The following is a 21,686-nucleotide window of genomic DNA, read 5'->3' on the forward strand; positions in this document are numbered from 1 at the left end:
TATTTGTGGAATACATTTTTATTTATAGAAGGCATGCTGCCCCCCCCCCCCACACACCCACACACACACACTATCCTCCCCATCGCACACCCACACACATACACAAAACGGCTGGCTCGTCTGTTCTTCTAAATGAACTTTGAGATATTTTTGTTTTTTGGTTGTTTTTTTTAAATATTTACAAAAATGCGGGATAGTATATCAAAAGAAAGTTTGTTCTTGTTCCATAGTTTGAACAATAAAAGACCGTTGACCATAAGTAAAATAATTGCAGTTTAAGGTTTTTCTGGAATGTATTGTTATACAATGGTAGCCTATTGTTCTTACCAAACAGTTAAAACTCCTAAAACATGAAAGTGTCACTGTCCTGGCAACGATAGAAATATCTATTACTTCAATTCATTACATTTTACTGTTTTCTTTAGCAATTTTGTAAAAAGGCGGGCGTTTTAATGTAAATTGTTTAAATGCAATGGACGAAATATCTCCATCCTTCCACGAGTTTCACACGAAAACAAGAAACAACATTCTGAATCCGACTGACTACAGGCCGACTATTCACTGTCTTTCTGTTTTATTGACTATTCGACCGCCATTTTGTTTATTTACGAGAAATTTCAGGTGTTTCAAGCGACGAGTTAAATTTACATTGACACGACTCGAGTGACCGACATGATTGGGGTTCTACGTAGTGTGTTTGTTATTGTCTTGGGTAACACGTAATATCAACATTCGATACACCACGAGACGGTACCGGAAACAACATAGCCCGACCCCTCACTTACCAGAAAGAACGTGCGCGTGCAATGACATGACGTCAACGTGAGAATATTGTACGTTTGCGTCCCTGGAGTTGGGTAGTTTTACTTACTGACTTAAAGTGCGCTTTGTAATAAAATACAAGAATAATTAATTGAATTCTTTATACAATTAAACGTGTTGACTCAGAGGATCTTTAAAACAGTGTTTATTAGGAATTGTTTTGGATATAAAACAACAGAAACAGGTAAGGTTGTTGTTTTGTTTGTTTGGCCCATCTAACAAAATATTTTTAAAATCGCTTTTAAGTGTGGAAGTATCAATTTATTTTCAAGTTTTAAGAAATGAAATGGGGCCAATCTGAACCTAACATAGGAATGCGCTTTTTTTAGATCCTATTTTTACTTGATTGGAACGGGAAAAAGTAGAATTTGGCCAGGGCGGCGATGTTTTGGTTACCTTCCTTTCTATGGCATCCGTGTACTCTGATAGTAGATCCTAACTGATTTTTAAAGTTTTAAAGGAACAAATTGGGTTATTTTGAGACTAAAATTATACCTTTGTTTTTTATTCCTTTGAATTTGAAGAAGTGTCTAGATCTCGGCTCATCTGGTCAGGGTTCTGGTTACCTGACGTTGCATTCGAACTGCCCAGAGTTTCTTCTTTCTATTACTCATATTCCCTATCTCCTCTTGAACGATTAACATGGTTTTTTTTCTTCTAAAAATAAATGTTTAAATTCGAGTTCCCTGTATTTAAGAGGCCCTTTACAGTGTGGCGAGTGCCGCCGACGACCTGTAGACTATATGTGAATTGATTAAGCAAGTTGACCTGACTTGTTCATATTTGATTTTGGACATAAATAAACCTCAACCAGCTATCCGTTATATTGACCAACGCTTTACGTTGAAATATATGAAGTAGATAGGATAGTGTGCGCTTATTTGGGATATCGTACAAAATTAAAGAAATTAATTTTCTGATTGAAAGTGGTAAATGCTTTTTAAAGTGAGGGAGCCGCAGTGGCTCGGTGAGTAAGCGGTTTTGCGTGCTGCTTTCTGCACCGACATGGTCAATGAAGTCGGTTAAACATACACCATTCAGTGTGCTATGGGGGACATTTTGCCCGGACAGCCACACGATTCCGTAACTCTTCAAGGGTTCTTGTACGTGCATGCAAAGATGTACACAAGGCATCTCCTCAACAACTTGATGTATTTCCCTGCAAGGCCCTGCTCCACTGACAAGGGGGAAACTAGGCTGCAAAACCCCGAAGAACTTTCTAGGTACATACCGAGATCGAACCGGGGCCACTAGGTTTGGTGATCCAGTACCAGACTTACCGAGCCACCGTGGTTCCTGGAGTTCCAGGCCATTAGTGCTTGGAATTTCGTTAACTTGTTGAAAGGGATACTGCCACTTTAATAGTATGTTTCTTATTCCATAACGTTAATTTACTGTTCAAATAGTGTAAAAATACATTTTCAACAGTGTCGAATCTATCGTATGAATTCCTGGACGTACTACAACCTGTGTCTGTGTTTGCTTCTAGGATTAAAATAATTCCAGTTTCCCCTGGTTATATAATCAGTGTTGATGTAGGGATAGGAAATATAACTTCCTTCAAGTCAGGTCAAGTTGCCCCTTTAAAGCGACAAGCATTTATTTGAAGTTTTTGACAGAAGTTTGGGAACCATCGACCTATTTCAAGCCGGTTTCAAAAACAATGAAAACGTAATGACCAAACACTAATGAAAAATAAATACGTAATGATAATTAAAACCTCAAAAGCAAGGAATACGTAATAACTAAAACTAATGAAAAACGTAATGATAATTTAATTGAACCGTTAAAACCAATAAAAACGTAATGATAATTACAAAGTCAAAACCAATAAAAACATAATGATAATTACAACGTCAAAACCATTAAAATCCAAATGATAATTAAAACCTCAAAAGCTAATAAAAACGTAATGTTAATTAAAATGTCAAACCCAATGAAAATCTAATCAATGAAAACGTCAAAACCAGTGAAAACCTAATGTCGTAAATGATAATCTAAACCGGTGAAAACCTAATGATAATTAAAACATCAAAACCAATGAAAACATAATGATAATTAAAACATCAAAACCGGTGAAAACATAATGATAATTAAAACATCAAAACCAACGAAAACGTAATAAGTAAAAGGTCAACACCGATGAAAACCTAATGATAATTCATGCATCAATACCAGTGAAAACATAATAATAATTAAAACATCAAAACCAACGAAAACCTAATGATAATTTAAAACGTTAAAACCAGTGAGAACATAATGATAAGTAAAAGGTCAAAACCGATGAAAACCTAATGATAATTCATGCATCGATACCAATGAAAACATAATGCTAATTAGAACGTTAAAAGCCATGAAAACGTCAGGACTAATAAATAAAAAAAAGTGATGAAAAAGCGAGGCATAAACTAATCTTTAACGATCGAATTTCGATGATTACAGCTGCTCTGGTGAAAGTCTTCATCCATGTATTACATAGCCTACCGAACAACAGTAATTACACACACTTAGGTAGTAATCGCAAAATAAACAATAAAGTGGTGAGGCCATAGTCCATTCTATTCCTTTATTTTCAATATAAAGGTTTTAATTTATCATTAGGTTTTCATCGGGTTTGACCTTTTAATTATCATTAGGTTTTCAGGTTTTCGTCGGTTTTGACCTTTTAATTATCATTAGGTTTTCATCGGTTTTGACCTTTTAATCCCATTACGTTCTCGTTAGTTCTGGCGTTTTTATCATCATAGCGTTTTCAATGCATTTAAATCATATTTTTAGACTAGGTGAAATGTTCTCTCAAATCATTTTTAGAATCTATGAAATATTCTATTGTCCATAGCTCCATGCTATTAACGAAGAGAAAAAAAAACCGAAATAAATCTGAGTGAGAATTAACTGCCGGCGAACCACCCTTTCAGCTCTTAAGAATAAACCATTTTTTTATGTTTTCAATGCTGTGTCTCGAGTTCTCATTTAAACGTATTTTTATTTTTTTAACGTTAAATAGTGTTGGATACAGTTTCCCAAAAATGGACAAACTACAATTGTTCTAGAATGATTAAAATCGTCTTTGTTAGAAAAAATAATATGCCAAACTTCTTTTAAAACATTTTTATTTCAGTGACAGCAAGATATGGAAAATTACCAGTGTTAAAATTATGCCGCCATCCTGGATAGCCACGTGATGTTTCACATGACCCAGCTTGGCCCTGGGTCGGGGTCAAGTGATCACATGACGTCAAGTACCCTTGGTAACGTCGACTCTATGGAATATGGTTTCGTCGTCTATGACAACCCGAATCACGTGACAGGTTTTAAATCCCGTCCTTATCTTCCGTCAGAAAGTTCGGGAACTAAATATTCGGGTTTGTAAATAAAATGGGGACAGCGTGGTGTTCAAATTGATTTATTTAAGAATTTGTGTAGATTTTCTCTTAAGACTAGGAATGTATTCGGACTAAAGCACAAATAAACATTATTTGTAACTAGGAAACTAGATTATGTAACGTTTGAAACCAGCGCTCAAAAGTATTACACCCAACTTAAAGATGCATAATGTAAAATTTAGATAAAGAGCTTACCGTTCTTGATATAATAGTTCAAAAATAGATAATTTAAAATGAATATATTGAAAATTTCAGTTAAATTATTTAAATCCTGTGTGAAGTTATGAGTGTTCGAAATTTTGACAAAAATTAACGTCATATAAAAGCTGACCGTTCTTGCTATAATAGTTCAAAATTAGATAATGAAAAATGAATATATTGAAAGCTTCAGTTAAATTACTTTACCTCTCAGCTAGATCTTTTAGAACTTTATACACCTGGCCGAACATTACGTACATCAAATAAACTACTTTTAAAGCCCAAAACTTTTCAACTAGTTTCTTATGGTCAGCGGTTTTAATCTTTTAGTTATCAAGCACCTGTTTTATGGAATAATCTACCATTTAGTTTAAGATGTTGTACATCTCTATATTTTTTAAAAAGAAACAACTTAAAACACATTTATTTAATCAGTTTTTTAACCGACTCTGTATACAATCGTTAACATGTCCATAATCTTGTTGTTTATTTATCATTACATTGTCGCTTTGTAAAGTGCCCCTGAACTTATTTATTATCGTAACAACGGTACTTGACAACCGAGACTAAGTCTTGATTATCTATTTTATTGTTAAACTCTTAAAGGTCGCGGTGTTCTTAAACTCGGACCCATCCGATGGCTTAGAGAGTTGATTAAGGGTTTGCTACGTTTAAATAATAACTTATGTAACATTTATAGCCAGAAAAAAACTGTAATAGGCAGGTTTAGCTCTTACATTATGCATCTTTAATCTAAACCGAAATCTTTATAAATTAATCCTTCGTCTCCCATCATTATTTCTGTTATAGCGACCCATTATTATTATTATTACGTGTGATGATCTTTCAAATCTCAAGCACATAAAATATGACGTCATAATAATAAAAATACCTGCTGCCAATCAGTCATTCTTGCAATTCAGTTTGTGTCAACTGTAAGGGATGACAACTCGGTTTGGGAGGGTGCCAAAAGAGGATATTTCTGACTTTTTGCAGAGTATACTGTACGCCCCGTCCCCAAACAAACAAAAACAAGTCAATTTGTTTGTCAATGCTAGTCATGTAGATTGTCAATAAGTAGTTACCTCATTGCAATTCAAAGACAGTGAAATGGGCAGGCAGTGTAAGGCCCAACTGAAAGTGGATTTTTTTATTATTATTACGTCAATAGTAGCTTTCTTTGAAATTTTCTGTTGAATTGTAAGGTTCCCAAAAATAAGTTGCAACCACACCGTTTACACATCACTATAAGGCGAGAACTGATTCAACGTTTTATATATTCCAGTATCAAGTTCTACAAGTGTTTATAGACGACCACGATCTAAATTTTGTATTGGTTTAATAGCATTAGCTGTAGTAATAGTTGTCATATCAATAGCACTGGGATTTATCATACATTATTCAGGTAAAACACCTTCCTTATAGCTCTTTTTATCTTACATTATTCAGGTAATCTGTCCTTATAGCTCTATTTATCATACATTATTCAGGTATTCTATCCTTATAGCTCTATTTATCATACATTATTCAGGTATTCTATTCATCCTGATATCTCTGTCATACATTATTCAGGTATTTTATCCGTCCTAATATCTCTATCATACATTATTCAAGTGATTCCCCTGTCATTATATAGCTCTAATTATCATACATTATTCAGGTATTATATCCGTCCTAATATCTCTATCATACATTATTCAGGTATTATATACGTCCTAATATCGATATCATACATTATGCAAGATTAGTGATCCACCTGTCCTCATAGCTCTACTCTATTTATCATACAATATGCAGGCAATATACCTGACTTCAAATGCTAGAAGCTATGTATATCGCCAACTGCTTATAAAGTCAAATCCTAGTAAATTTAACAATTTATGACATCAAATGCTAATAACGTCAAATGCAAATAGCTTTAACAATCTATAGCGTTAACGCAAAATATTAGTGCCATCGACTGCTAGAAACGTAATCTTACAATGCTATAGAATCTCAATCCTGTAAAATTTAAACTACGTCGTCAAATGCTAAAACTTTCTTTGGTCTGTGGCGTAAAATGCAAAATAATTCGCCTGACAATGAAACCTTAAAACATCTGTCAAACCTTAATTATAATATCCATAATGCGTTTATGTAAAACTTATGTCGAAAATTTAACATGGAATTCTATTTACAGTGAAGAAAGGTGTTCATGTCCCTGCAGGAAGTACGTCAGTCGATACGTCATCAGAATATGTTGCAAGCGAGGTCCAAAGTGAGTATAGCCTATAATATAATAAAACTATTAGACTAAAGCCACATCAAAATGAACTTTTGTTTTTCGGGAATACCTTGAAATGGAATGTCCTATTTCTTCGGTAAAATATATAGTTTAAAAACCAAAAATACTTGGTTGCTTTTCTCAAAAGCTCTAAGTTTCATATTTTCAAGTTTTGAAATTCTACATAAAACATTTTTCATGTGAATCAAGTGGTTTATCAAGACCCCAAAGAACTAAAATTTAGATTGGAAATGAAAATGAAATGATAACTAAAAAGATGAATTGGTAGGACAAAATCTGGTTAAAACACAGATCCTATATCGTTTCGTTATTATAGTTCAAAATTTCGTTTTACTTGTCTTTACTACACTTGGATCTGGAAGAGTTGTTATTTAACTCGTGTTCTGAATGGTGTCAGGGATAAGCCAATGAAACCGTCTGCTACGGCGTACTTTAGGCGTGTGCTTTTCACGGAACTGTGGTTAATCCACTAGTAACATCAATGCTGATTGGTTAATCAAATGTCTGACGTCATAGGGCCATAAGTCGGTCTTTTGACCCCTGACGTGACCTATCGCTATAACTTGTCAGATCTTCATGTAGTGTAGGCCACTGAAAGTATAAAAAAACGAAACGAAATATAGATCCGTATTTTAATCAGATTGGGTGGGACAGTGATGTAGTACAAAGAAAGCATTTTGCAAGTGTTAACCCAGATGATGGGAGCACTTGCGGTCAAAACTCTACTCACCCACCATGCCGCTTTACGGCATTTCCCATCTAAAACAAAGATTTTCCAGAGTTTATAAAAACTCATTTGTGTCAAACAAGTTATAACTAGGAGATAAAAACTCTTAATGTAGATATTTTTATCAAGCGTAAAGAGCCCATTTTCGTGGAGTTTGGGGCTATTGAGAAACGTACATCGAATATTATTATCGACGATTTTATATTTATTATTATTTTATATTACAGCGGTAGATTTTGAAGGCATAATCCGAATAACGAGTTTAAAATGGACGAATGATTTAGGTAACCACGCTGGTGAATTATACAGAGTTGTATCAAAACATATTGAACGGGAGGTAATTATACTATACGCTGGCTTTATTTATACAACATATTGAACGAGGTGTAATTACTATAAGGATATATATTGAAAACATATTGAACAAGGGGTAATTATTCTACACCAAGGCTTTATTTATAACACATATTGACCGAGGGGTAATTACTATACACTAATTAGTAAGGCTATATTTATAACACATATTGAACGGGAGGTAATTACTATACACTCGCTTTATTTATAAAACATATTGAACGAGGGGTAATTATTATATACTGGCTTTATTTATAACACATATTGAACGAGGGGTAATTACTATACACTGGCTTTATTTATAAAACATATTGAACGAGGGGTAATTACTATACACTAAGACATATTGAACGAGGGGGGTGGGGGGTAATTTGTTTAATGCTAGGAATTGCTCCCGGTTATCACCAAACGTCTGCACGCCACTGAACAAATGTATATAGTAATTTTCATTTATATGGTTCCGCGTGTATTGTGTAGTAGGGGATTTTTTTTCCCCTGGCAGCGGCATTTCAAATGTCAAAGGCTCTTTTTTAAATGTATACTTCGGTTTTTGGTCCCATCCAAACGACCGGGCGCTACCCCTGAATGTTGAAGGTTCGACCCTTGGTACCGTTAGTCGTAATAAACATAAGACACCTTTTATGTAAACTTGTCAATTTATTAATTGCTTATATTATGATATTTTTATGATATTTTCTATTCTATAGTTAAACCAGGTATTTGAACTTGGACCTCTAATGGAGAGATATAATCACACAGTCGTCATAGATTTAAGGTAAAACTACCTCTTATGTTGAAGCTGCTGGTCGTCATTTACACTCTTGCTTTGGGGGAAAAAAAAAGAATCAGCAACTTTCCAAATATATATTCTCAGACCTCGTACGTCTTGCTCGGGGAATAAAAAAAGAGACCAGCGATTTTGCAAATATACATTCTCAGACCTCGTACGTTTTACTTGTTAGCGTCTCTGTGTGTCAGTTTTCGTTAGATATCAAATTTTCCACGTTTTAATCCACTCTATTATGTAGTCAAATTGATTCTTTAACATTTAATTACGAAAACAAAATCAAAATATAAACGGTAGACAATCCTCCAGCTTGGATTCAATCGGGTAAAAAAGAAACATATATTGTTTTGGTTTTTTTACACAACGCCTAATGTAACTTTACTGCCCCCTCCCCCACCCCCACCCCGGATCCCTTCAGTTGATTTGATATTATCCGTTTGATTTGTATTACTTACAATGCCGGTGTAGTTTGTATATCTTGTCTTTCCGTTTTTGTGTGTGTGTGGCGCTGTCCTCATGTCCTTACTATTGAAACCGGCAAGTAAATATAACTATTCTATCTTTCTTGTTGTTTTACCTAGTCCCGGTAGTGTGGTTGTTGATTTCATCATCCTGTTAAACTCAAGACGAGGCTTGACGTCAGACATTTTGACGGGAATGATGTTAGAAGGTTTGGGCAAAAGGAAACGGATGATTAAAAAGCTCAAGGCTAACGACATGCCGGCATCTAAAATAGTCTTTGATTTTAAAAGTTTGCAGATCAAAGATTCACACGAAGAAGGTGAGTTTAAAGCCAGGCTAGCATTTGCACAAATAAAAATTATCAGCAAAGTGAACTCCTCAAAAAAGAAATGGTATCAGATTTCTAGAAAGATTTACCATACACTGCTTTCGTACACGACACCCGCCAATACCTATAGCCAAGAGGAGCCAGGTTCTGGATTTTAATTATCTGAAACCGAGGTTACAAGGTTTGTAGATATAAGCTAGGCACCAGAACAATTCATCCGCACAGTGGATTTTAAACATATGTTAGATAAATTTACTTTGTTTTTAAACGATAATTCATTCAGGATATCTGAATGGGATTAGGGAACAAATTTAGAATATGTAAAACCATTCTCCCTAATGTCAGCTAAACAGGAAAAGCTTGTTCGCACGACAAAATGCGCGGCGACAGGTACACAACAAGACAAAGTAAGAGTGGATAATAAGATTTCGTGAGTTATTTCTGTTCATTTTTTGGCTTATTGTGTGCGTTGTCGATTTAACTTGTGTGTACGTTGTCGAGTAATAAGTTTGCGCATGTGCTGTCGATATATCGACGTGGTTTCGTGATCGATGAATATGGTAGTAATAGACTTCCATATATTCCCGTTGAAGACATTATAGAGTCATCTTGATTTGATACGTGAAAGTAACCGATATAGACGTTTTGAATCCTCAACTATTAGTTATCATTGCATTTAATACATTCTTTCCTTTGTTTCAGGAACGAAAATAAGAACTAAATATATTCCTAAGTCTGTAACTATACCAACCGAAGCTGTTCCAACCACCACAGAACAAATAGCTCTACCTTCATTTACAACAGAAACACGACCTTCCACCACAGTCATCCTACCAACTTCGGGTACTCCGCCTACTCTCTCAACATCCTCCACCACCCAAAACCCCACATCCGCCACTTCGCCAACCACTGAGTCAACCACTACGTTTTCATCCACAAACCGAGCATCGTTTATTACAAATACTGCAGCACCGAGCGCTACGGTGGTGCCAACCACAGTCACATCATCATCTAATACCACGACTGTAGATACAAACAGTACTGCGTTTTCCAGCGCCAGCACGGTGTCATTTTTTACAGCTTCTACAGCAAGGGGCAGTAGTGCATCATCAACACACATTCCTATATCTACAACTACCCCCAGTGGGGAGGAAATTCCGCAAACAAATTTAACCCCAGTTGAAGCCTCTATAACTACAAGTTCGGTATCTCAACCGATCTTTGTCACTACAAAAGTACCAGAAACAACATCAACAGTAGCAATTACTGCATCATTCGAAGAATCCCCCTTTGACACCATTCCACCAATTTATCCCATAAACCAGACCCATGACCATGAAGGCGATCATGGTAATCTCAATTACGATACCGAGATGTCTAATGTTCATCATTTAAATAATGAATCGTCGCTTTGGGTTGCCGATGATAACACACCTGTATCTTTGGGCAACTCTTCAGCTTTTGATGGTCGGTTAGATGTTCCCGATCGAATAACAAACCTTAATGATACGGATGCCCTGGAGACGCCCGTGCTTAATTCATTTGGGGCTACAGACTTTTCAGCAGATGATCCGTACCCAGAGAATATTACTTTGAAAGAAGAGAATACATTTCATTTTCCCGATAAAGAAGATTTTGAAGACAGTGATAATGTAATTCCACCACATGAAACGTACTCAAGTTCATCGGAAGATTTTGAACAACAACAGCATACAGGAGATTATCACTCAAAGCATTTCGAAGATTTTGATGGAGATGCTGATATTGGGAAAGCCCCTGAATACAATCATGTTCCAGGAAGTCAACCGAAAGACCACCATGGGATGAATATTCTAGATCTTGGTCAGGACCCCGAGCAGGATCCCGATTCCTATGAGGACTATGATCCCCATAGCTCTATCGAACTCCACTCCGATGATAGTAATAATCATGTCAATCATGATTTTGTAGACGGAGAGGATCCACACGTGGAATATTCGTCGCATAATCAATCCTATCATAGTCGATCCCAGGAATTTCGAAGATTTCATTATCCCGAAACGCCATTCAGCATGGTGTTTACTACACAAACCAGCATCCTTAGAGAAGAAGACGGGGAAATGGGTTCGGGAGAAGTGGCAGATAAACTACACCTGGAACGACCACTTTCAACAAGCCACTTTACAGAGGAATACGACCATTTCGAAGATTCACACACTAAAGACCAAGGAGAACATACCAAGTCCTACCATCCAGATGGAATTATGCATAACGAAAATTCTATTAATAATCTTGTCGACAGTCCAGCACTTGTACCAGACTCTCAAAGAGGAAACCCGGATAGAAGAGACAGGGACGAAGTCGAGGAAGAACGCCATGAAAATCATCAGATTGAGGAACATGATTTGGAACATGAATTGATGCATGAGCTAAATCAAGAAGAACATGGAATCCATTCCCAGCGATTTCACGACATGCCGCAAGATACAAGCGATATATTCAATAAGAACAAGTCTTCTATCAGTTCCAGTGATGTAATTAATAACGCTATTATTCCTGGCCTTTCCCTCCCTCATTCTAAACAACCACACAAAAGATACAAACCAGATCTAAATGATCATCATTTTCAAAAAATGCTCTCTAGAGAAATATCACAAATTGCACAAAGTATGTCTAAGGCCACCCAACCGCAACTTTCAGCAGCAGCTGGGGGCAGCTATAATCCATTTATAGACTCGGGGGATTCCCCTGCTGACCAAAATCCCCCAACAAAGAAAGATCCAGTTGATAAAGGGCGTCACATGAAGGAGCTCCGCGAAAGAGAAGGAGATGTGCAAACCGATTTGATTGGAAATCCTACTGGGGACAATTCTGGGCTCGGTCCGTCTAATTTCATGCCCCACCCACCACCTTCTGGCACCGCGTCCTGGAAAGAGTTTCATCAGGCGAGGAATGTAATTCATCCAGAGAAACACGAGTCAGAGTTAGGGCCCTCTAACAACATGCCTCTTCCACCACCATCTACCATGCTTGATGACGAGAATGTTCCTGCTTACCACACAGATTTAGTTGCTCCCCAGACTAGAGATTCTTTTGCTAAAGGTGGAAAGCAGATCGCCACGCCTCCGCCTCTTATACACAAGCCAGGTATAATAACCCATGTCATCAAGGTCAAGGACGAGGCACATAAGAAAGATCATTTAGTCCATGGACTCCATCCTTCGAATATGAGCCACGCCCAATCCAATAATGTGGTAAACAGTACAATTAAACGACCCAACAACACAAAAGAAGATTCTTTGAAGTCGAACGTCAATGAAAGCATATTAGGTGACCCTATTGTTCCTACATTATCAGTCAGCACAGACGTAAACGGCACTCGTGTGAAGCCGGATCAAAGTTTTACTTCCACCAATAGCATACAACCTCTTCCCAGAAACGACTCCGAGGAAACTACTTTTAATGATATTAATTCAAGCGATTCTCCGGTTATTGTGTCCACTCATGCTTCATCCTTAAATACGACCAGCAATTGGAATGAGTCTGTGATTCCACAGTTAACTCGCGGATCATTGTCAAATCAGACGGATGCAGAAATCGGTAATGATGTCATTAACGCTGATAGATCTGAACTTATCATCACGGATATTCCACCAACCAGTGCGAACAATACCAATACAACCGCTGAAGAACCTTCAGCTTCTCTTTCAAACTCAACTGGTAAGTTTCAATGGCATAATATGGCCGAAGGCCAATAAATGTTTCTTCTCGTTATACATTTTTTTTTAAAATAATGACCGAGAAGTGTTTTGGGGGTATTAATTTAGATGGGGGATCACGTGGCTAAGTGGGTAAGACGCTGGCTCGCTAGCCTGGAGGTCGGGTCTTCGATCCCTGCATTGGCCGAGAAAGTTCATCCAGATTTTCCGGCGTGGTTCCCGCTTGTCACTGATGCAGGACGGAGGGCCTGGCAAGGACAGCTGTCTAGTCCTTCGGATGAGACGAGAAACCAAGGCCATATGTATACATTGGAATGCACGTAAAAGATCCCTTGGCAGTTGGAATTCGATATAAGAGTAGGCGATAGTGCCGCTGCCCGGGCAAAATTTCCCTCATAGCACACTGTATGGCGTATGCCCGTCTTCATTAGCCCAGTATAGGAGCAGAACAGTAGGACGTTAAACCCCATTTCATTTCATTTCATTAATTTAGATGATTAAAACAAAAACATAAGTTAGATATAATCTGGTGTCGATATTTGTCGATAGATATGGATGATCGTTCAGTCAGACGATTATACACAAATGAAGATGGCGTCGTTAAATCAGCTACTCTGCCCGTTCTCCCAGCTTCTTCAACCTCCCATAAACCCTACACCTACTTCCGCTACCTTGTTTTCATCCACAATCCATACGTCTTCTAGTACAGGGGCCGCAGCACATGTCGGAATAGTGAACGATTGGGTGAAATAAATACTTTTGTCTTGGTTGGTCATGGTTTAACATATTCCGAAAGACTTTCACAACACTCAGCTGAGCGCCAGAAGCCAGTTCCGAATTGTTCCCAAACCTTACAACAGTGGTTCTCAACCCTTTTGTGCCAACGGCACACCTTGAAACACATGAAAATATAGCGGCACACCTGGCTAAATAAATATGAAAAATATTTGAATTTTACAAAATAAAAACATGGTAAGTCAGACGGAATACAACCTTAGACACAGACTAGTCATAGACACATAGAATAAAGAACTTATCACTAGACATCAGTGAATACTCAATTGGGATCACGTGGTTTTGCACATTTTCTTAGTGTGCCGTTCGAAATTTCGCGGCACACTTAGGAAGATCTCTCGGCACACCTGTGTGCTACGGCACACTGGTTGAGAATCACTGCCTTACAAAAATGTCCTGGGTCAACTGCCCTTGCGAAAGTAAGCACACTTGAAGTCAATAGTCAGTAAACAATATATTTATATCGTCTTTTTCAGACACTACTATTGTTTATAATCCATGTCGAGATAATGATGTCGTTCTCCAGTATTTGACGAGTTGTCGACCGTACTTCATGGAAATTATGAGAGCACAAAATAATAAGGCAAAATGCATGTAAGTATAAATACGTTTAGATGATCTTGTGTTGTAGGTGTGGATTGGGGAACGATAGTGGGCTACTGTCTTACAAGCAAAATCTTTGACGAGGCAGACTGTCTTTTTAGTTCTGCTTCTTTCGATCTTTCTGTTCTGCAATGTTTTAAGCACTTAAAGAAAAGAGCGTGACATGCGGGTAGGTGGTTGTAGGAAATTCTGATTAAGTTCTATTCTTAGCCCCGGTTTAATCACCATGTAAAATCAACACGTGCTTAAGCATAAAGGCATCATGGGAGAACAAGGGGTGGGGCACAACAGATGTTTTGGTTTTTTTTTGGGGGGGGGGGGTCATTCACGTATTTACAACGGTGCAAATGGTGCAGCTAAACCCTCAACCACAAAATAAGGCCCCATAATAATTGCCAAATACATATACAACAATGATATTAAAATTAACATTTTGCTTGAAAACGATACCTGTATGTGTATTGAAACGTAGCATGTTAATAAAATTCATAAGTAGTATATCCATATAAGTGTGTTAATTTTAGTAAAATCTATTTCTATATTATAAGGATTATGTAAAACAATGATATTAATATTAATTTATTACTATTGGTATTAATTAATTAAAGTATATTTGGGGATCACGGTGGCTAAGTGGGTCGGGTGTTCGATCCCTGCATCCAGATTTTCCGGCGTTGTTCACCTTTGTCAGTGATGCAGGACGGAAGGCCTGACAAGGACAGCTGTCTAGTCATTCGGATGGGACAAAACCGAGGTCCCGCGTACATATTGGCGTGCACTTAAAAGATCCCTTGACAGTTTGAATTCGATATAAGAGTAGGCCGTAGTGCCGCTGCCCGGGTAAAATTTCCCTCATAGCACACTGTATGGCGTATGCCCGTCTTCATTAGCCCATTTCGGAGCAGAACAGTAGGACGTTGAACCCCTTTTTCATTTCATTTCATTAAAGTGTATTTAGAGTCCTTTTTATATTGCATCTCATATAGCCTATATGGGACACCATAATATACGACCATGTATATTCCAGACTTCAAAAATTTCTGACAAGCGATTCACCGCAAAATCAACAATTTTCCTCTTAGGGGTAATCGCAAAATGTCAACACTTTCCTCGACGCCCACTTGCCCATCCGCGCTGACGGAGTAATAACATGCTGACAGAGATGGATTTTGATGCGGGTTGAAGACTTAATAACCGAGATTTTAATTAATTTATCATTGTCTATCCACGATGTCGTTTAAACCTCTCACCCAGGATACGACGGTCCCTCATTTCCCCAAATATCTTCGATTGATTCTCTGTTGTTTTGTTTTCCAGGCATTTGTTAAATGGTATAATGTGTTTAACTGACAATATTTACGCTAATTATCATCAGCACTGTACAGATACAGATGTTAATCACGTCATTGAACTTAATGCTGATTCTATTCAGCAGTTCTTCCCGGATTTTGATCCTAAACAGTGTTTAAGTTAAACTGTTGACGTCGGACTATCTCCTCATGTGTGGCTTGTATATTTGAAAGGAAAATACTTTTTTTGATAATTGATAATGGACATCAATTTGATAATGGACTGCCATCGAAGAAAGTCCTTTGAGGATTTTGATCCTAAACAGTACTTAAAAGTTAAACTGTTGACGTCGGACCATCTCCCCTTATGTGGGTTGTATATTTGAAAGAAAGGTACTTTTTGGATAATTGATAATGGACATCAATTTGATAATGGACTGCCTAGTGAAAAAGTCATTCGGGGATTTTGACCCCAAACCGTGTTTTAAGTTAACCTGTTGACATCGGACTTATCTCCCCTTATAGTGGCTTGTACATTTGAAAGGAAGATATTTTTTGATAATTGATCATTTATTTCAATTTGCGAACCTCCTTTTTGGGGAAGGTAATTTGTATTTCCGTTTCTGGTCACATCTGAGGACACAGTAACGACATTTTATTAAAGAAAATCTAATGTAATATTAGATTGTATTTCCGGTTACGGTCACAGGCAAGGTTACAGTAGATGCACGATCTTCAGTTTCAGTCTGATACATCTTTAACTATAAAACAGAGTTCATCATAGACATGACGAACAGCCTGCCCAGTGCGCATGTTCTGATTTTTAAATATAGTGGAGATAACTCTCGTAGTCTTAAGATGATAATTTATGTAGGCTACTACACCATTACATTGTTTTAAGCTCCCAATCATTGTTTTGTTTTTAAAATGGCAGTGATTATAAGCAAGCCAGAATAATCTGTTGTCATTATTAAGCCTTTAATGATAATAAGTGTTTAAGATGTACATTAATTAAGAAATCTAAGAGTTTAAAGGGCGTATGGCTCTATTGGAACCTTGACAATATGGATCTAAAAAGCACGTATTAATGTAATATGAATGTATGTCAAGTGATTTCTATTCGTGTAATAATTATATAATGTTAATTGGGTCTTAAAGAACAATATTGGTGTCAGTTGTTATCACATTTGTGATAGAACTAGTTAACACATTCCAAATATAATTTTAACGCAGAGATCATTGCTACAGTAGATGCTTAACAAAGATTTGGAAAAACGGGAAGTGACGAACGCAAAGGAAAACACGAGTTATCCTTTTATATAATTCGAAGGAATTATTAGTGAGCAGAAATTCACCCGTGTATCTCTTATCACTCGTCACTTTATATAGAAGGATAACTCGTGTTTTTCTTTTGTGTTCGAAACTTCCCTTTTTTGAATATCTTCATAACGCATCTATTGTGGCGAAGATCTCTGTGTTAAAATTATATTTGGAACGTGTTTAACCAGTTCTATCACATATGTGATAATAACTGACACCAATATTGTCCTATAAATATTGGATATTAGGATCCTATAGCTGCACGACAAGATAACAACGCCAATATTGATTGAGGTTTTTATTTTCGAATATTATGGAAAATATTGAGTTAGAGACTTAGCTCCATTAAGCTCGGGTACTTGCTATAGTTTTGACAAATACGGTATACCTATTCTTTATCTCTCTATAATGTCACTTGCGGTACTGAAAACAAATTTTATTTTGGTAGCCCACCAATTTTAGAATAAGAGTTTTCAATGGTTATATTTTATGTTAGAGAAACGTAGAGGTCTGTAAGATTCCAAAAATTTGTAGATAGCCATAATACTGCATGTTTAACTCCATGGTTGTTTTTCTATATATAAATTAATAACAATATTGTTATAGAAATATTGTTTTTTTATATAAATTAATAACAATATAGTTATAGAAATATTGTTTTTTTATGTAAATTAATAACAATATTGTTATAGAAATATTATTTTTTATATCTAAATTAATAACAATATTGTTATAGAAATATTGTTTTTTTATATAAATTAATAACAATATTGTTATAGAAATATAATGTTATTACTAACGGGATATAATTGATATATTTATATCCATTTTGTATATTTTAAATGTATACTTTTATTTCATAAAATATTATTATTGTATATGCATACATGTATAAGCTTATTCTTATTTTAATGTTTCATTCTGCTAGGGACTGAACTAGTGGTGTTTTGGATTCACATAAAACGATATATATTACATCTTTTAATGTCTTTTATCATACCGTATATGTTGATAAGGGGAGTAACTTTGAATCCCTTACTATATTTTGTGTACAAATTCGTCAAAATGGACATTTTAATATATTTCAGTATTTTTTTATGTATATTATATTATTAATGGTAATTGGTGCAGCTTTTCATAAGTCTTGCCCTACCCTCTTGTTTAGTCGGTAGTATGACAGATATATATTCATAGTTAACAAGGGTATTGACGTAGTCCTATCAGGAGGGACAGAATGCTTTTATAATTTTATTTTTTTGTTTGTTTTATTTTGCGCTATATTGAATTTTATGGATTATTTTCCTTTTAAAAAATTGCCTAATAGAACGTGCAGGGGGACCTCATCACACACACAAAAAAAAAATATCTATCAGGTGATCCCGAAAGAATTTCACGCGTTTAAAAGGAGTTGTTCCCCTTGAATTGCCGGCTCGAAAGTCATATTTGACTGGCGTAAAAATTATAGCCCATGTTTGTCAAAGGGCCAATAATCATATTTCTTATTTGAATTCAACAACAAAAAAAACGTGGGTTAGATACCAGCTTGCGCTCGGTGTTTCTTAGGAAAGACGGCTGGTGTTTCTTTCACTATTATTGATCGTTTTTCTTCATTTTTGAACCAATATACCTTTTTACTAAGATTATATTCTACATGGTTTATTTTTGTCTTTGGGTATTTAGACATTTTCCAGAGCTTCTGTATAATGTTCAATGTAACAGTATATTTTTTATAGTGTACGGATTGTAAATAGATTTATATTTGATATGTTTGTATTACCGCGCTTTGAATAATAAAAAACACCGTGTTTATGAATAAAGATTACCACACAACCACCGTGTTCACGAATAAAGATTACCACACAACCACCGTGTTCACGAATAAAGATTACCACACAACCACCGTGTTCACGAATAAAGATTACCACACAACCACCGTGTTTATGAATAAAGATTATTACACAACTATGTTTATGAATAAGGATTACCACACAACCACCGTGTTCACGAATAAAGATTACCACACAACCACCGTGTTCACGAATAAAGATTACCACACAATCACCGTGTTTATGAATAAAGATTATTACACCACCGTGTTGACGAATAAAGATTACCACACAACCACCGTGTTTACGAATAAAGATTACCGCACATCCACCGTGTTTACTAACAAAGATTAGCACACAACCATCGTGTTTACGAATAAAGACTGCCACATAACCGCCATCTTTACGAATCAAGATTACCCCTTAACCACCGTGTTTACGAATCAAGATTACCACATGTCGACCGTATTTACGAGTAAAGCTTACCACATAACCATCGTGTTTACGAATAAAGATTACCACACAACCACCGTGTTTACGAATAACGATTACCTCGAAAATACGTTTGTAATAATGATGACCTAACCCTAACCTTAACCCCATCACATTGAATCTACTAAGGACCACGTGTAGTTACAAATAATCCCAACAAAAGGCAAATAATAACTAAATGCGGTGTGATTTTTGTTGGGATTGGAGTTTGTTTTGGGAGGGGGGGGCGAATGGATAACGCGTGCGTGTCCTATCATAAGGTCGGTCTTTCATTGAGTCAAGTGGCGTGGTTTCGATTAACCGTATGTACGTGAAAGAGATGGGTCGCCTGTCCAACTTCTACTAAATTATTGAAATAAAATCGAACCATTTGTTTGTGTCGCGTCTCTCTCTCTCTCTCTCTCTCTCTCTCTCTCTCTTTCTCTCACTCTCTCTTCAATTGCCTTTTTTACGGACGATCACAAATTTTCAATACATCATATCTTTGTAAATAGCCTACTGAACAGAACTGAACCTTCTTTGGACTGATGTTCCATTTTTTTAGAGATTTAAATTTCACAAATGGTGATTACCGGTTTTAATAATCCTTGAAGGGATAATGTTGATTTTACTACTTGTGCACCCGAACACGACAAGTATGGCATTATTTCCTAGTGGGAAACACCATATATTATTTCCAGGCGGTAACGAATACAGCATGTTAATTGGACAAAAGGGACGGAAGTAAGTAGCAATTATCCTTTTATTTTATTCTAATGAGACCCGCGACAATACACAATTACCGATAACACAATGCGATTCTAGAAATATGAAAAACAAAAATAGATATGATTAGTCACATGAAATAACGTCTTACATTTTCTAACCCCGTGGTTGGATGGCCGAATGGTTAGCACGTGCGTGCTGTATCATAAGGCCTGTCATTGAGTCGACTGGCGTGGTTTCGAACCCCTGGTTGTACGTGACAAGGAGTAGGGTCGCCTGTCCAACCTCGTGGGTTTTCTCCGGGTCGTCCGGTTTCCTCCCACTGCTAAAGACCCATACGCGCAAGCGAATTATTAAAATAATATTAAACCATGTGTTAGTTTGTGTTGAGTGGACGTTAAACCCCATTTCTCTCTCCCTCTCCCTAACCAACCCGGGGTTAGCCGATTGGCCTATCGCGTGCGCTTTAGATCACAAGGTCTGTTATTGAGTAATGTCGCTTGGTTACCCAACTTGTATTCATTCGTACGTGAAAAGGAGCGGTGTCATATGTCCAGCCCCGTGGGGTTTTCTACGGGTCCTCTGGTTTCCCACCATTGGTAAAAAAACCTACGCGCAGTTTGCATGGAAATAAGTAATTATGTTAAAAATAGTGAAGAGTGCAACACTGAAATCTTAATCTTATCTTACCGAACTTTTTTTCCTGTATTTTCGAGTGACATGAAATCACGTGATTCTGGATCGGCGGTCATTTTAAAATGAACAGAAATAGCAGTTGGGTTTAATCAAATCATATGATTATGCGGTAAGGGTTCACCTTTATTTCAATGGGAATTGGTTTATTATGTGAAGCTATGTACAGTACAGTCTGGGGTCTATGTAATTGGAAATTAAGGGAGTTATAGGCCAGTAACTTTTTTGTAGTCAAATGACTACAAAACTTGCTCAAAAGAAGGCATACTGTGGCTGGAGCAAGACGGAAGACATCAGTAGTGAAACCATTTCTATAGTATGGTATATACGGGACATCGACATTTAAAGCAGGAAAACAAAGGAAAGAAAATTAAATAATGTCACATTGGAGAATAAAGTTAAAAGATCACGCTGGGGAATCACAAAAGCTTTGTTAAGATTATATAATTTATTTTTGAAAATGTTTATGTTGTCTGCACTTTTCAGTACAAGTGGACTCTGATCATTCCATAGTGTCGGAACAGCCGCTTTGTAGCTTCGGAGACCAAGATTACTTTTTACTTTTGGTACAACCAATAGATTCTGGTTCTCTGAACGAAGGGGCTGGTTTGGTATTGGTGTAGCAGTGTTGATATATATTCAGTGAATACAGTAGAGTAGAGGGAACAGCAAGTAAAGCATAAGATTTCGAATTTAATGTGATATTCACTAATTCGACGTTGATTTAATATTAAATTCACTAGTTTAACATTCATTTAATATTAAATTCACTAATTTAACATTCATTTCATATTAGATTCACTAATTTAACATTCATTTCATATTAGATTCACTAATTTAACATTCATTTCATATTAGATTCACTAATTTAACATTCATTTCATATTAGATTCACTAATTTAACATTCATTTGATAT

At 36.4% G+C, this 21,686-nt stretch overlaps 1 protein-coding gene across 5 annotated transcripts; it reads left to right on the forward strand.

Annotated features, from left to right (window-relative positions):
- The first annotated feature begins 666 nt into the window (after positions 1-666).
- On the forward strand, positions 667-18,883 carry LOC126815847 (uncharacterized). 5 transcript variants are annotated; one of them, XM_050541829.2, is made up of 10 exons: positions 667-1,006; positions 3,944-4,187; positions 5,692-5,811; positions 6,586-6,663; positions 7,645-7,754; positions 8,479-8,546; positions 9,140-9,339; positions 10,051-13,047; positions 14,318-14,435; positions 15,762-18,883. In XM_050541829.2, exons 2-10 carry the CDS (start codon positions 4,007-4,009, stop codon positions 15,916-15,918), a joined length of 4,029 nt encoding a protein of 1,342 aa, XP_050397786.1. In that variant the 5' UTR covers positions 667-1,006; positions 3,944-4,006; the 3' UTR covers positions 15,919-18,883. The 5 variants fall into 5 exon arrangements, with proteins under 5 accessions (XP_050397786.1, XP_050397787.1, XP_050397788.1 ...); XM_050541830.2 differs by having other exon boundaries at positions 3,944-4,133; XM_050541831.2 differs by having other exon boundaries at positions 3,944-4,073.
- Positions 18,884-21,686: the final 2,803 nt, after the last annotated feature.

Source organism: Patella vulgata, chromosome 3 (assembly GCF_932274485.2).
Source record: "Patella vulgata chromosome 3, xgPatVulg1.2, whole genome shotgun sequence".
In the NCBI taxonomy this organism is placed as follows: Eukaryota; Metazoa; Mollusca; class Gastropoda; family Patellidae; genus Patella; species Patella vulgata.